The sequence below is a fragment of the Dryobates pubescens genome, chromosome 28 (genome assembly GCF_014839835.1).
Source record: "Dryobates pubescens isolate bDryPub1 chromosome 28, bDryPub1.pri, whole genome shotgun sequence".
NCBI classification, from domain to species: Eukaryota; Metazoa; Chordata; class Aves; order Piciformes; family Picidae; genus Dryobates; species Dryobates pubescens.
This window is the reverse complement of record NC_071639.1, coordinates 10,609,641-10,623,116: the sequence shown is the minus strand read 5'-3', so window position 1 is coordinate 10,623,116 and position 13,476 is coordinate 10,609,641. Positions and strand designations below refer to the sequence as shown.

General features: G+C 48.2%; 1 protein-coding gene across 1 annotated transcript in view; it reads left to right on the top strand.

Annotated features, from left to right (window-relative positions):
* CDC40 (cell division cycle 40) overlaps window positions 1–7,889 on the top strand; it is a 37,995-nt gene extending 30,106 nt beyond the window's left edge. The window contains exons 13-15 of the mRNA XM_054174009.1: window positions 3,508–3,584; window positions 5,805–5,949; window positions 6,810–7,889. Coding sequence (XP_054029984.1) covers window positions 3,508–3,584; window positions 5,805–5,949; window positions 6,810–6,987 — 400 coding nt within the window. The 3' untranslated portion in view covers window positions 6,988–7,889. The remainder of the gene's footprint in view (window positions 1–3,507; window positions 3,585–5,804; window positions 5,950–6,809) is intronic.
* The last annotated feature ends 5,587 nt before the right edge of the window (window positions 7,890–13,476 follow it).

Genomic DNA, 13,476 nt, shown 5'->3' with positions numbered 1-13,476 from the left:
TGGAGAGATCCCAGCTGACTGGAAGCTGGCCAACGTGGTACCCATCCACAAGAAGGGCCGGTTGGATGAGCCAGGGAATTACAGGCCTGTCAGCCTGACCTCAGTACCAGGAAAGATTATGGAGCAGGTCATCCTGAGTGCAATCACACAGCACTTGGAGGATGGCCAAGGGATCAGGCCCAGCCAGCATGGGTTTAGGAAGGGCAGGTCCTGCCTGACCAACCTGATCTCCTTCTATGATCAGGTGACCCGCCTGGTGGATGTGGGGAGGCCTGTGGATGTAGTCTACCTGGACCTCAGCAAGGCCTTTGACACCGTTCCCCATAGCAAGCTCCTGGCCAAGCTGTCAGCCCATGGCTTGGATGGGAGCACACTGCGATGGGTTAGGAACTGGCTGGAGGGCCGAGCCCAGAGAGTGGTGGTGAATGGTGCCACATCCAGCTGGCAGGCAGTCACCAGTGGTGTGCCCCAGGGATCAGTACTGGGCCCCTTGCTCTTTAACATCTTTATTGATGATCTGGACGAGGGCATCGAGTCCATCATCAGTAAATTTGCTGACGACACCAAGCTGGGTGCAGGAGTTGATCTGCTGGAGGGTAGAGAGGCTCTGCAGAGGGACCTCGACAGGCTGGGCAGTTGGGCAGAGTCCAAGGGCATGAGATTTAACACATCCAAGTGCCGGGTTCTGCACATTGGCCACAGCAACCCCATGCAGAGCTACAGGCTGGGGTCAGAGTGGCTGGAGAGCAGTCAGGCTGAGAGGGACCTGGGGGTGCTGGTCGACGGTAGACTGAACATGAGCCTGCAGTGTGCCCAGGCAGCTAAGAGGGCCAATGGCATCCTGGCCTGCATCAGGAAGAGTGTGGCCAGCAGGAGCAGGGAGGTCATTCTGCCCCTGTACACTGCACTGGTTAGGCCGCACCTCGAGTACTGTGTCCAGTTCTGGGGCCCTCAGTTTAGGAAGGATGTTGACTTGCTGGAACGAGTCCAGAGAAGAGCAACAAAGTTGGTGAGGGGTTTGGAACATAAGCCCTACGAGGAGAGGCTGAGGGAGCTGGGGTTGCTTAGCCTGGAGAAGAGGAGACTCAGGGGTGACCTTATTACTCTCTACAACTACCTGAAGGGAGGTTGTAGACAGACAGATGTTGGTCTCTTCTCCCAGGCAAGCAGTACCAGAACAAGAGGACACAGTCTCAGGCTGCGCCAGGGGAGGTTCAGGCTGGATGTTAGAAAAAAGTTCTATACAGAAAGAGTGATTGCACATTGGAATGGGCTGCCTGGGGAGGTGGTGGAGTCGCCATCACTGGAGGTTTTTAGGAGAAGACTTGACAGGGTGCTTGGTGCTGTGGGTTAGTTGCTTGGGCGGTGTTGGATTGGTGATGGGTTGGACGCGATGATCTTGAAGGTCTCTTCCAACCTGGTTTATTCTATGTATTCTATGTATTCTATGTATTCTATGAATTTCTCACTGCAGTACTCAGGCAGTGGACATGCATCTTCTGCCATGAGACTGCCTCTTACTGGGGCTTCCAGTGGGATTGCTTTTAACTGGCATTGAGAACTCCAGGGGGCCTGTGGGAGTGGTGGGTGGTGGCAGCTGATCACGTTCTGTCCTTACTGCAGCGATGCCTTTGTGTCCTGTTGCAGATAGGGACCTTAGCAATGTCTATAAATATCTGAGGGGTGGGTGTCAAGATGAGGGTGCCAGGCTCTTTTCAGTGGTGCCCAGTGATAGGACAAGAACAATGGGTACAAGCTAGAGCACAGGAGCTTCCCCCTCAACACAGGCAGACACTTCTTTACAGTGAGGGTGCTGGAGCCCTGGGGCAGGCTGCCCAGACAAGTTGTGGAGTCTACTCCTCTGGAGACTTTGAGAACCTGCCTGGATGCCTTCCTGTGTGACCTGCCCTAGGTGATCCTGCTTTGGCAGGGGGGGTTAGACTTTGATCTCTGGAGGTCTCTTCCAACCCCTGACATTCTGTGTCTCTGTGGGTTTTGGAGCTGGTTGGGAGCTGCAAAAGGGTACGATGGGGCACAGGGAGCTTCTCTGTCATGCTGGTCAGCCTCAGAGATAACATGGACTTCCTGTTGTTCCTTTACAGATGTACTGTCCCACAGTAGTCTTAGGTCTGCCCACTGGGAAGCCAGTTAGCTCTGCTCTTACCCACAGAGCATGTTAAAGGCATTGCCCTTCTTATTCCAAGGGGTAAATCACTTTAACATTTCACTCGCAGGAACATTTGTGTTGCTTCCTGACAACAGAGCAGCTCCTTGCCCTGCTGCTCATGTGCACATTGTTTAACACAAGATGACAGGAAATAACTTACTCCACAATAAAGCAGAATTCTAATTACCTTGCTAATGGTGCCTGTGTTGCCATCCAGCAAGGCTCAGCCAGCCAGCACAAGGCAGCCACCCACGCTTTCTGCTCCAGCAGTGCCCCAGCAGCCCTTCTACCCTGTGCAGCAGACAATGAAAATCTTACCCACCCCCTTTGTATTAATTAATGTTGCTGCAGAACATTTTGCATGCCTTTTCTGCTGAATACATTAATCAAATCTATTTTCTGCTGGAGCTTTCTTTTGCTTAATGAGAAAGCCATGTGCATGCCTTCCCTTTTTCCAGTCTTCTGGGGTGGGGTATGAGGAACACTGAATCTGCACAGAGCGTTAGTAATTCAATTTGTGTAGTCAAACCCAGATGACAGTTGTGCAGAGCAAGGGGTAGACTCTGCTTGTTCTTGTCCCCAGGCCTTTGTACAGGGCAGGCTGTTCCTAACATCCACTGACACAGTCCTGTACTCAGTCAAGACTGTGGAGTTCATGGTTCAGTTCAGCTGAGCACATTTGGAATTGATTGGCATCCCATTTGGGGAGAGCAGGAGGAAAAGAGCACTGTCAGAGAGACAAGAGAAAGAGACTCCTGAAAGAGCATTGTCAGTCAGTCTCCCACACAAGAGCTCCCTGTTTTGTGGGGTTGGGGTGGGTTGGTGGTTTGGGGTGGGTTGGTGGTGGTTGTTTAGGGTTGGGGTTGGTGGTGGTTGTTTAGGGTTGGGGTTGGGGTTGGGTGGTGTTTGTGTATATAAACACAACCCTGAGAAGGTAGCAATATTCTAGTGAAAACAAAACTCCCACCAGCAAGGCATTGCAGTGAGATACCTGCATTTACCACTTTGTTCTTGCTACCTATAGAAGAATCTTCTAAGTGCTGCAGTTGAAGTGGAGGCAGCAGAGTATCTGTGTGTTACAGCCTTAACAGATGGAATTCTGATTCTGCTTTAGGCTTTGGGGTAGATTCACTCTGTCCGAGGTTACCCTGCAGGTGGCTCCACAGCTGGAGCTCTCTGGGTGGACATTCACAATGCTTTGGAGCTTTTGCATTTCTTGTGTCCTTTAGCCACCACCATAGATTCTCCACAGTTCAGTGACAGAGTAAATCAGCTGACTGGAGACAGCCCTTTGGAATATCTCCATGGCTTCATAACACAAATACTTCTTCCTTTTGCAGGGACATTCCTGTAGACTTCAAGTACATAGCTGAGCCAAGTATGCATTCGATGCCAGCTGTGACTTTGTCTCCAAATGGTAGGTTAACACTTTTCTGCCTTCTTAAGCCTGGTTTACATAGGCATGCCTTACTGGTTATAGCTCTGATGGTGCATCCTCCTCTCTCCCCACACTATCCACCCCCTCAAATCCAAGACTGGACTAGATCTGGCTTTGATTTAAAAGCCTTAGGAAGAACAAACGTGTCCAAATGAAGGGGTTACCTCGGGATGACTGTATCACTTTAAATGTAGAGCTTCAGCCACTCCAGGCCAAAGGACTCTCTTTTCGTAGAGCTGTGATGTGCTCTCTGCTGTATTTAAAACATTGAGAGAAACAAGGCTGGGAACTGCTGATGGCTGCAATGTTGTAAGCAAGTTGTGGATGTGGCACTTGAAGCCATGGTTTAGTTAGCCATGAGGTGTTGGGTGATAGGTTGGACTGGATGATCTCTGAGGTCTTCTCCAACCTTGTTGATTCTATGATTCTAAGTTCAGAAGTCCTTAAAACAGCAACTGATGTTGCAGATGAACCTGTTAATGCTGTACCTTTCAGTTCTGGATCTAGCCCAAATAACCCAAATTATCTCAGTGTTTCTCTATGTTAATGTTTGTTTTCTTCAATTAGAATCAAACTGAAGGAGGATAAAGGTTCAGTGACTCAGTAATCAGTGAAAATCCTCCCAACAGGACAAAATCTCTATCTGTTTTGGCCAAAATTAAACAGGTTTAGTGTCAGCATTATTAAAGTGTTGCCAGACTTACAGTTAACAATCCCATTACACTGAGCAGTGGCTGATCAACTTGTTGCACAGCTGAGGTTTCCAGCCAGCTCTCAGCATCAAGGTGTGTTTGCTTTGCAGTGTAAACACTTCATTCTTAACAACAGAAGTGGCTTGCCACTAGAAAAAGGAAGATTCTAGAGGAAAGAGTAGCTGCATGTAAAAATGTTAAGCTTCCCCAACTGGCCTTTTTCAGTCCCTCTTTCTGCTGTGGCACAACTTGCTGTATTCTCAGCCAGTTTTTCAGCTCATCTCATTCTTCCAGATTGCTACACTGGATTTCTCTTTTGGTTTGGGGTTTTGTTCCCCCCCCCACCCCATTCTGGCTGGAGCATTTGATTTCTAAGATATATTTGAGTGTTTGATTACTGAGATGATGCAGTAAATGATATTAGGAATGAAGTAGTCATCTTTTCAGCTCAGGACATCACCTATCACATTAACTAACATCATCTTTGCCTACAGAAGGCCAGTATCTCTCACACACAGAGATCTTTCAGGATAGTTGTGCTTGTGTCTGACACATAGGTGACATATAGCTTGTGCCAGACACATCATGCATCATTTTGGAGTTAAATGAGTCCTTTAAAGAAAAGTAAATGGAAAGTTTTACTGATGTGGAACTTAGAGATTTAGGAAGCTCATCAATTAATTTTTTCTTCCTGAGCAATGCAGGAAAGAGACCTTCTAAAGAGGAGAAGAGCCTGCTTGGGATACACACTTGATTTGTTTCTTTGGGAGGCTGGAAAAAAATAATCCTCAAATTCCAAGCTGGTAGCTGGAAGTGTGATGAGATTTACAGTCAAGTCAGCACACTTTGTTATCACTGCTTGCATAAACCACTGTCAAGGCAGTGATGATAAGCAGTGTTCAAGACAGAAGTCCCTTTTCTGGGGTGTTCTGCAGCACACCAGCACCTTTGGGTTCTCAGGCAGGAGTTAATGCAGTGCCAAGATGCAACATGAGATGGAGTTCAGATTAGGAAAGTTATTTCTTTCACTACAGTGCCTTTACTAAACTGCTTTCCACTAGGGCAGAGAGTACTAAAGAGTTGCACAAATATGATTTTCCAACTCCTGAGTCTGCCTTAGACCTCTTTGTCCCATCTTAGAGTACTCACAAAGCAGGTGAAATTGCAGCTAGATAGAGGGGTTTTTGTCCTCCTCTGAATTGCCTGAATATGGGCACCAGCAGAGCTTGCTCAGTGGCTTGAAGACTTCTCAGCACAGTGTTGTTAAGAGCCAGAGCACATCCTGTAGTAACAGGTCTCTCAAATCCTGTCAAACATAAGGTTTTGCCTCTTGGCAGTCGAGCCAGGCAGAAGCAGTATCAGCTGCTCCCCAGAACTCTGCTACACAATGAAAATCAGGATTAAGGCAGTGCAAGAAAAGTGAAGGAAAATGTCTCAAAACATTCCAGTTAAGTCTGTTTCTTGGGGTGCAGCACTCTGCTAACACCTTTGGTTTTTGCATTTGCAGGGAAATGGTTGGCTTGCCAGTCAATGGATAACCAAATTCTGATCTTTGGAGCTCAGAACAGGTTCAGGTTAAACAAAAAGAAGATTTTCAAGGGTCACATGGTTGCTGGCTACGCTTGTCAAGTGGATTTTTCACCTGACATGAGGTGAGTGTATGTGTGAACAAGCTGGCACAGACACAAGATCTCTTTCTGACTGTCTCTGCAGTCTCCAGTCCAGCCTCCCTGGTAACTCAGCACAGCCAGAGCTCTGTAACCAAAAGCAGAAAGCTTACTCTTGCCATTTGACAGATGAAGCTGTACTCAGTGGTTGCTCTGAGCAACACGTAGGAAACAGCCCAGGTAGTGCAGGTTCCCTGTTCTGCAAAAATTATTCCTCCTGCAGCCCCAGAGTCCCCTCCTGTTGCTTGACCCTGATGCAGCACAGGGAGGCTTTTGCTTCTTGACCTGCACCTGGGTCTTTTTTGTGCAGGCCTTGTGGTGCAGCACAGGGTCTGTTCCTGCAATGTGCACTTGTGTGGAGTGAGAGGGATTTGGAGATGGCCCATTCTGGGTAGCCTCATTTATTGTCCAAAGAACCATCTTTTTCCTCCAGTTTGCTTAGTAATATGCCCATACCTTTAGTGCTCTGCCTGCACAGGACATTCATTACTCTAAACTGGGGAAAAACCTCAGCAACACTGGAGGGAAAACCAAAGTGTCTGTAAATTTCTGAGCAGCTGCTGTCACTGTCTCTTGCTGCTGTGCTCTCTGCAGCCTCATGACACAGTGCATGGTAAAATGGCCTTGCTTAGCACATTTACCTCACAGCTGAACAGTCACCTTCTGCAGGAGTTGTGTGCCTTGGAGCTCAGCCTGGATGCTGAGGCTCTGCTAGGTGTGTTTGCAGGCTGTCAGGCACAAAGCTCATTGGGTGAAGCTCTCTTCCTTTGCTCAGTGTAAAAAGTATGATAGGCCAAGCAGTCTTCAGCCACGATCCAACTTTTCTTTCCATCCTGTTACCATAGCTATGTGATATCTGGAGATGCAGATGGGAAACTGAACATCTGGGACTGGAAGACAACAAAACTCTACAGCAGATTAAAAGCACATGACAAAGTCTGTATTGGTGCAGTGTGGCATCCACATGAGACATCTAAAGTCATCACGTGTGGCTGGGATGGTCTTATTAAATTATGGGACTAAAGAGGGTGCTACAGAGAGCTAAAGCTGCAAGTCCTGCATCCACCTGATACCAGAGGGAGTTCTGCTGGGGGGGCAGACACTTTCAGTCCTGCAGTTCTGTAAATAGCACTAAAAATGGGAAGTCTTCTGAAGTCACGACCAAAAGGATGCAGTCCCAAATCAGACCTCTGAGAAGGAGAAGGTGAGGTCCTCTGAAGCATGCAGCATCAAGTGTTTGTGGTGTCACCTTTTGTGCAAAACACTCATGGAAAATAAAACAATTTCTCAGAACAACTTACTTCTTTTTGTGATTCTGGCTGGTAAAGGAGGGAACTGGAAATGCTGTCACTCTCTTCCTAAGGAGAAGTCTTTGCTCTCGGCTGCAGCAGAGCTGGGAATGATTTGTTTACCTGGATTCAGGGTGGTATTGAATTGCATTGTCCCCAGGAGAGTTCTGTCTTTATAGACCACAGCTCCACTTGCTAAGATCTGTTGATTTGCAGTAGAAGAACTAATTAAGCTAGAAGTCATCAGATAAAACTGTATAAACTGAAGCCTCTTCATAACCCCTTGGTTCCTGCTTGTATTTAATAGCATCCTGCTGATCACAGAGTTTCACCTTTAGAAGTACCCCTCAGATTCAACATTGTGCTTGCAGGGGTTGTGTCAAGTGTTGCTTCCCCTCTTCCCCTGTGCTGCTCTGTTCCAACAAGCATGACAAAACAACAACCAAGAAGTGAATGTCTCTTGTTCAGTTTGGAATATGCTGTATTATAAGCCCCAGAGAGCTTTGGACAGTTGGCTGTACATACATGGCACACTTTCTCCTCTTTACAGAACTTATTTTTAATAAAGCCTTTTGTAAAAGCTTTGCTTCTCTTCCTTCACTTTGTCTAGCAGTGTCCATAGAAAATACTCCTTACCCTGTCCCAGCAGGCAGACACACTCCTGCACTGTTCATAAAGTAACTAATGCAAGCTGAAAGTAAGAGGGGGGGGGGGGGGAAATCCTTTTAACTCCCTCCCCCCTCTCTTTTTGAGCATAGAATGGAAATGTGTAACAGATTTATCCCAGTGATTAGTTTTTAATTACAGTCTTGACTTACCCTGTATTGTTTTACCATAAATCCAATCTGCTCATCAGTTCCAAACAGGAGCAAAGGAGCAATTGCCTGAATTTGACAGCAGGATAGAAGATGAGTTGCTTCTGGAGAGGAGATGCAGCTCAAATTGTGTAGGTGGGAGGAAAGGGGCTGGTGATTTGCTGGGGTTTTTGGGAGCTTGGGGAGATTTGATTTGCTTGATAAACCAGGCAAGGGGTACTTGCTAAAGGTAGGCCCTTGGGAGGGAACACAGAACTTACACATCCTTAGACCAACTCTAAATCTGAGCTTCGGGGTCTTTCCAGTGTCCATTCACACAAGTCATGGAACCGCACCGAGTGTCTGTTACTTCCTCACCTGAGCAGCCTCCTGTGCCTGGAAAACTCCACAAGCTGTTCTCACAAGCTGTATAACAGCTGCTAACAGAGTTGTCTGACCTTGCACCCACACGAGCACTGAAGGGTAGGAAATGTTGGAGCCTGGAGAGAGAGAAAGAGCTGGTCCAGCACATCCTGAGGACTGTACCCTCTGCGGGCAAAGGCTGTTCCTGTTTCTTGACTCCTCAGGGCACAAGGGGGAGTGAGCTGCTGCCATGTCTCAGAGGGTGAATGTCTGATGTTCTTTTCACAAGGCAGGCCTTGACTCCTGAGCTGGGAGTTGAGCTTTGGTGTGTGCTGTGCCCTGAGTGCTGCTTCAGGAGAAAAGGGGCTGCAATCATTTCAAAGTGTTCTGCCTCCAAATCCATTTCCTAAATGGATATATGGCAGTGTGCCCTAGCCATTAACAGCTTGTAAGTACAGGGGACTTGGGCAGGAGGAATAGAGCAAATACAGAAACTTCTTGCAGAAATAAATATTAGCTATTAGCTTCCATGTCAGAAACATCTTTCCCCAATGCTTAACAGCCTTGAAATCCTAATGCTCCAAGTGTTTTGGCTCTGTAGTTGATCCTGTGTTTTCCCATGTGTCACCCACCAGGCAGAAATAGCTATGCACAGGAGTCTATATTCCACATATGAAACCAAACATATCAACTTCAGTAGTAATACACTGAACACTGCCTGCAGGGCACAAAGATAAAGCAACTTTGACTCAAATCAATTCTGCTGGGAGCTGATGAATTGAGATTAAATGTTTGCCACAAGCCCAGAATCAAAAATCCCCCTAGAATCTTTCAGATGAAATCCTTTGTCCCTCACAGCTGGCCACCCTCTTAATCTTTTGTGGAATTTCTCACATCTGCACTGAAGCCTGCAGGGAAAATTTTTCTGAGGATAATTCTCCCTTGTCAGCCTGAGAGATGTGAACCCCAAAGCTCACGTTGTCAGCTCGTCTGCTGTGCAGAAGGCTAGCCCCTCTGTGCCTGTGTGGTGTCAGTCTAGACTTGTCTTTCCTGCAGCCACCTGGGGAAAGGTTTCTTGCTGGGCTAATTAACCCCAATCACATCACAGAGCCATGGAATGGTAGGGGTTGGAAGGGACCTCCCAGCTCCCCTGGCCTTTTCTTACCGTCACCATTTCACGTTTGGCTTGCTACAGAAGTTGGTCAGAGCAAGTCTGAACTGAGACCCCAAGGCTGAGTCTGGTGTGTGAGCAGAGCCAGGGAAGAGGCTGTTTTGAGCTCCCCCAATTCATTCTTCTCTAACTTCAGGAGGAGAATGCAATAAAGTGAAGCTGAAAGGAGCTTCCTGGGTGGGCTGGAGGCAAGCGTAGCGCACTGCTGGGAAGGGAGATGCAAGCTGGAGTGCAGGCTGCTGTCACAGCAGCAATGTTTAGTTTCCCCTTGATCATGCATCTGCAACTTCCAGAAGGGATGTGCCAATCTGTTGCCTCTTAGAGTAATACCAATTACTGTTCCAGTGGTAGCTTTACAGATAAGTGAACTGTCTCCATCATTCTTGGAGTTCTGCCTGGGAAACTTGATAGTTCCTTTGGCCTTCTGCCAGCTTTTTCTTGGATTTTTTTTTTCCCCTTCTTCTCCTAAGCAAGAGGGAAACATCCCACAGATCCTCCTGCAACTTGCTGGTAAGGAGGCTCTTTCCTGAAGCAGATGGCCTTGGCATCTGTCTTGCTCGGAGTTTATAATTGTCCCCAGGAAGATGGAGCTGTGCAGTCCTTGCCCTCATTATGAGGAGCAAATCTCTGAACGACTGCACATCCAGAAAAGCCCAAGATTGCCTTGTAAAGAGCCAATTCCTAGCAACAGGCAGCTGTTCAACACACCATTTAACACTCTGCTCTTTGAAGGCTGATTTAAACAGTGAGCCTTGCAGCTCTGACAGCCCAGTAACACACTATGTACTTGCCTTCTGTACCAGCTGGCCAGTACAAAATCCTGCTCCACGTGACAAGCAGCCTGCAGCAGGGGGAACAGGCAGGGAGCTGAGGAGGGAGGGCAGTTTTCCTTGGAAGACTTGAAACAGTTGAGCCTCTACACCAGAAGCGTTCGTTGCCAGGGAGGTTGTTCCTCTGGAGAGTACTTCAGGACTTGCTGCTGTAGGTTGATTTCATTAGCATACACTGAGAGCTGAAGCCTTATACCTTGCAGTAAAAGATACTTCTTTCTGTCAGGCTTGCTGATAAAACCCCAGATACACCACAGCTGTCTCACAGCACTCCGAAAATGGCTTGTGGCAGGGGGCTGTTTACAGAAGCTCCTTGCAGAGTTTAAAGCTTTCAGAAAGAGAGTTGCCATGACTTTCAGCTGGGACCTCCTAAATTTGCCAGGGGTACTGGCAGCTTGACCTCAGACCTCTTGCTTGCCTTGTTTGGAGGACAGAACATTTCAAATGTGTGAAATGCCACTGAGCCTGCCTGAGCCCCCTCTGAACCTGCTGTGCTTCGTGGCACCGGCAGGCTGCTGAGATGAAGTGCTACTGCAGATGTGTTGGGCTTGTCCTGCAGAGTAAGAGACCCTCATTAGGCCTTGAGGCTTTGTGTTAGTCTGAAGGGTGTCAAGACTAACTGAGCCTGCTTCTCCTCTGGCTTGGGAAAGGCAGGGAGTCATTTCAGTAATAAGAACTTGATGGAGCTTCGAGACCACTGACAGTTACCTGGACGTGGTTCTGGGAGCTGGAAATCTTCCCAGTTCTCCCAGCACAATCTCCCTGCAGCTGATGTCTTGCTCTTACCTCCCCAGCTCAACTCTTCATTGGGGAAAAGCCTCTTTTTTTCAGTGCAAAGCAGCTTTTTAAAGACAAGAGGCAAACCAAACCCCTGTCCTAGAAGAGCTGCACCAGTTCAGCTTCCTACCGTAGCTTGCGCCAGGCGAGGTTCTCCATGCAGCTGTGGCTTTGCTCACCCAGGCCAGTGGTTTATATTTTGCTTCCACATCCTCAGACCACCTTGCTCCTTCAGCTCCTCTGTGTGTTCTCAGTACAAGGTAATCCCTTCCTATATTCCTTGCTCTGGAGACAGAGAGGTAAGTCAGACTCGGGATGAAGTCAGTCCTCAGGCCAGAGATCCACAAGAAAAAGCAGCAAGGCTCATTCCTCCTCCCTGGAGCTTTCAAACCCATGCAGGTTTGTCAGAACAGCTTCTCTGCAGCTCCTCTCCTGGTGCTGACCTTTCTGGAGCACCCTGGGGCAGGGGGTGAGTTGGTTTTGTTGCTTTTTGTTGTTATTCCTCCAATATTCAAAGAATAAAATAATATTTGGGAATACTTCTTCAGATGCCAAATTCTCCTGTTTCTTGGGACAATCTTCCTTCCCTTCACCAAGAAGTAGTAGCTGGAAGGCATTTCAGGGCCTTTCCTGCCTGGCAAGGCAGTTGGAGAGGTCAGTGTGGGGCTAGGCACTCTTCACACAGTGTCACAACTGCTGGTCTCAGGGAAGAGACACAGGTGGTCCTGGGGCACAGCTGATGCTATTGCTGCTGCTGGTGGTGACAACCTGAAGGGTGGGACTCAGATTGTTTGGGGTTGATTCAGAAAGGGAACTTCAAATATAGAAGGCAAAATTCCAGCTGGGCTGAAGGAGCATTTCAGCTGCTTGCACAAGGTTTGTACACTGCTGGAAACCCCTGAGAAACAAACGGGAGGTGGCAGTCCCCTGAGAAGAGCAGGGACATTGCACTGGTCCTCATGCTGGAGTTGTCATTTCCAGTCAGCACACAGCAGGTTCCCACTTTCACCTCATGTAAGGTCATAGAATCATAGATTGTTAGGGGCTGGAAGGGACCTCCAGAGATACTAGAGTCCAACCCCCCTGCCAGAGCAGGATCACCTAGGGCAGGTCACACAGGAACACATCCAGGCTGGCTTTGGCAGTCTTTGGAGAAGGCAGCCTGTTCCAGGGCTCCAGCACCCTCACAGTAAAGAGGTTTCTGCTCATGCTGAGGTGGAACCTCCTGTGTTCTAGCTTACATCCATTGTTCCTTGTCCTGCCATCAGGATAAGGGACACAGCACGGGCTGGCCCTGCACACAGGTCTTTCTGAACCAGCTGAAGCTCTTTACAACAGGCAGGTCAAACTGTGCTGTGACCTGGGACTTGTGTTTGAGGGAAGAGATCTGTTGGTTATCACAGATGATTCCTTTCAAGTGCTGCAAGGCAGTGGAGGGAGGCAACTATAAATCTGTCTCTGTATGTAGGTCAGCTCTGAACTTCCACCGGCGCTAAACCAGGTCTCCACTGACTGCAATTAAATGTCACATTGTGTTAACAAGCAGGAAGAAATCAAGAGTGATTTCCTGCTGAATAACCCTGAGGATCCTTCCAAGGGCACGGGAGCAGCTAATGAAGCTCATGAAATCAAAGTTTTTGAATGAAGCAGATGGTCTCAGCTGTTAAATAATTCCCCAGAGAGAAGGAGTGCTATTTCTTCAGGTGTGCTACTGGCTGCTATTGTCTTCTTGGCATCTGCCAGGAAAGGTCTGGCATATGGTCCCTTTACACTCTGATCTTTCACAGTTGAGAGGTGCTCAAGAACAGCCCTTCACAAGTCACCCATGGGATCAAAGCCTGGGGCCAGAAGTGCAGGTGATAAATGTCAGGTTTGAGAGTGCAGCAGGAGGTCAGACTGTTCTTTGGTCGAATTTTAGAAGCTTGAAGGAAGCCAGCGTGGCACTCAGGGGCCAGTTTCTCTGGGGAGGTGTGCTGGTGTCCTGACAATGATCCCTGTGCAGCTGTGGGCTCTCTGTGGAGATCCAGTGCTGCAGTATGAACTGTGAAGGTCTGTTGCTGCTCTTCATCTTCACCAGGTCACAGGCAGCACCTGTAAACTCTGAGTCACAGATGTGGGGAAATGGCCTCACCCCCACAGCAGGCTCTGTGCAGATAAACCTGCCACCACACATGGGGCATCTCTGCAAAGATCCATTTCAGACCAAGCTCAAACAACTCCTGGTGGAGGTGTCCAGCTAATGCTGCTCATTATGTCCTTCTTAGCTGGGGTTGGTACTGGCTGTAGTC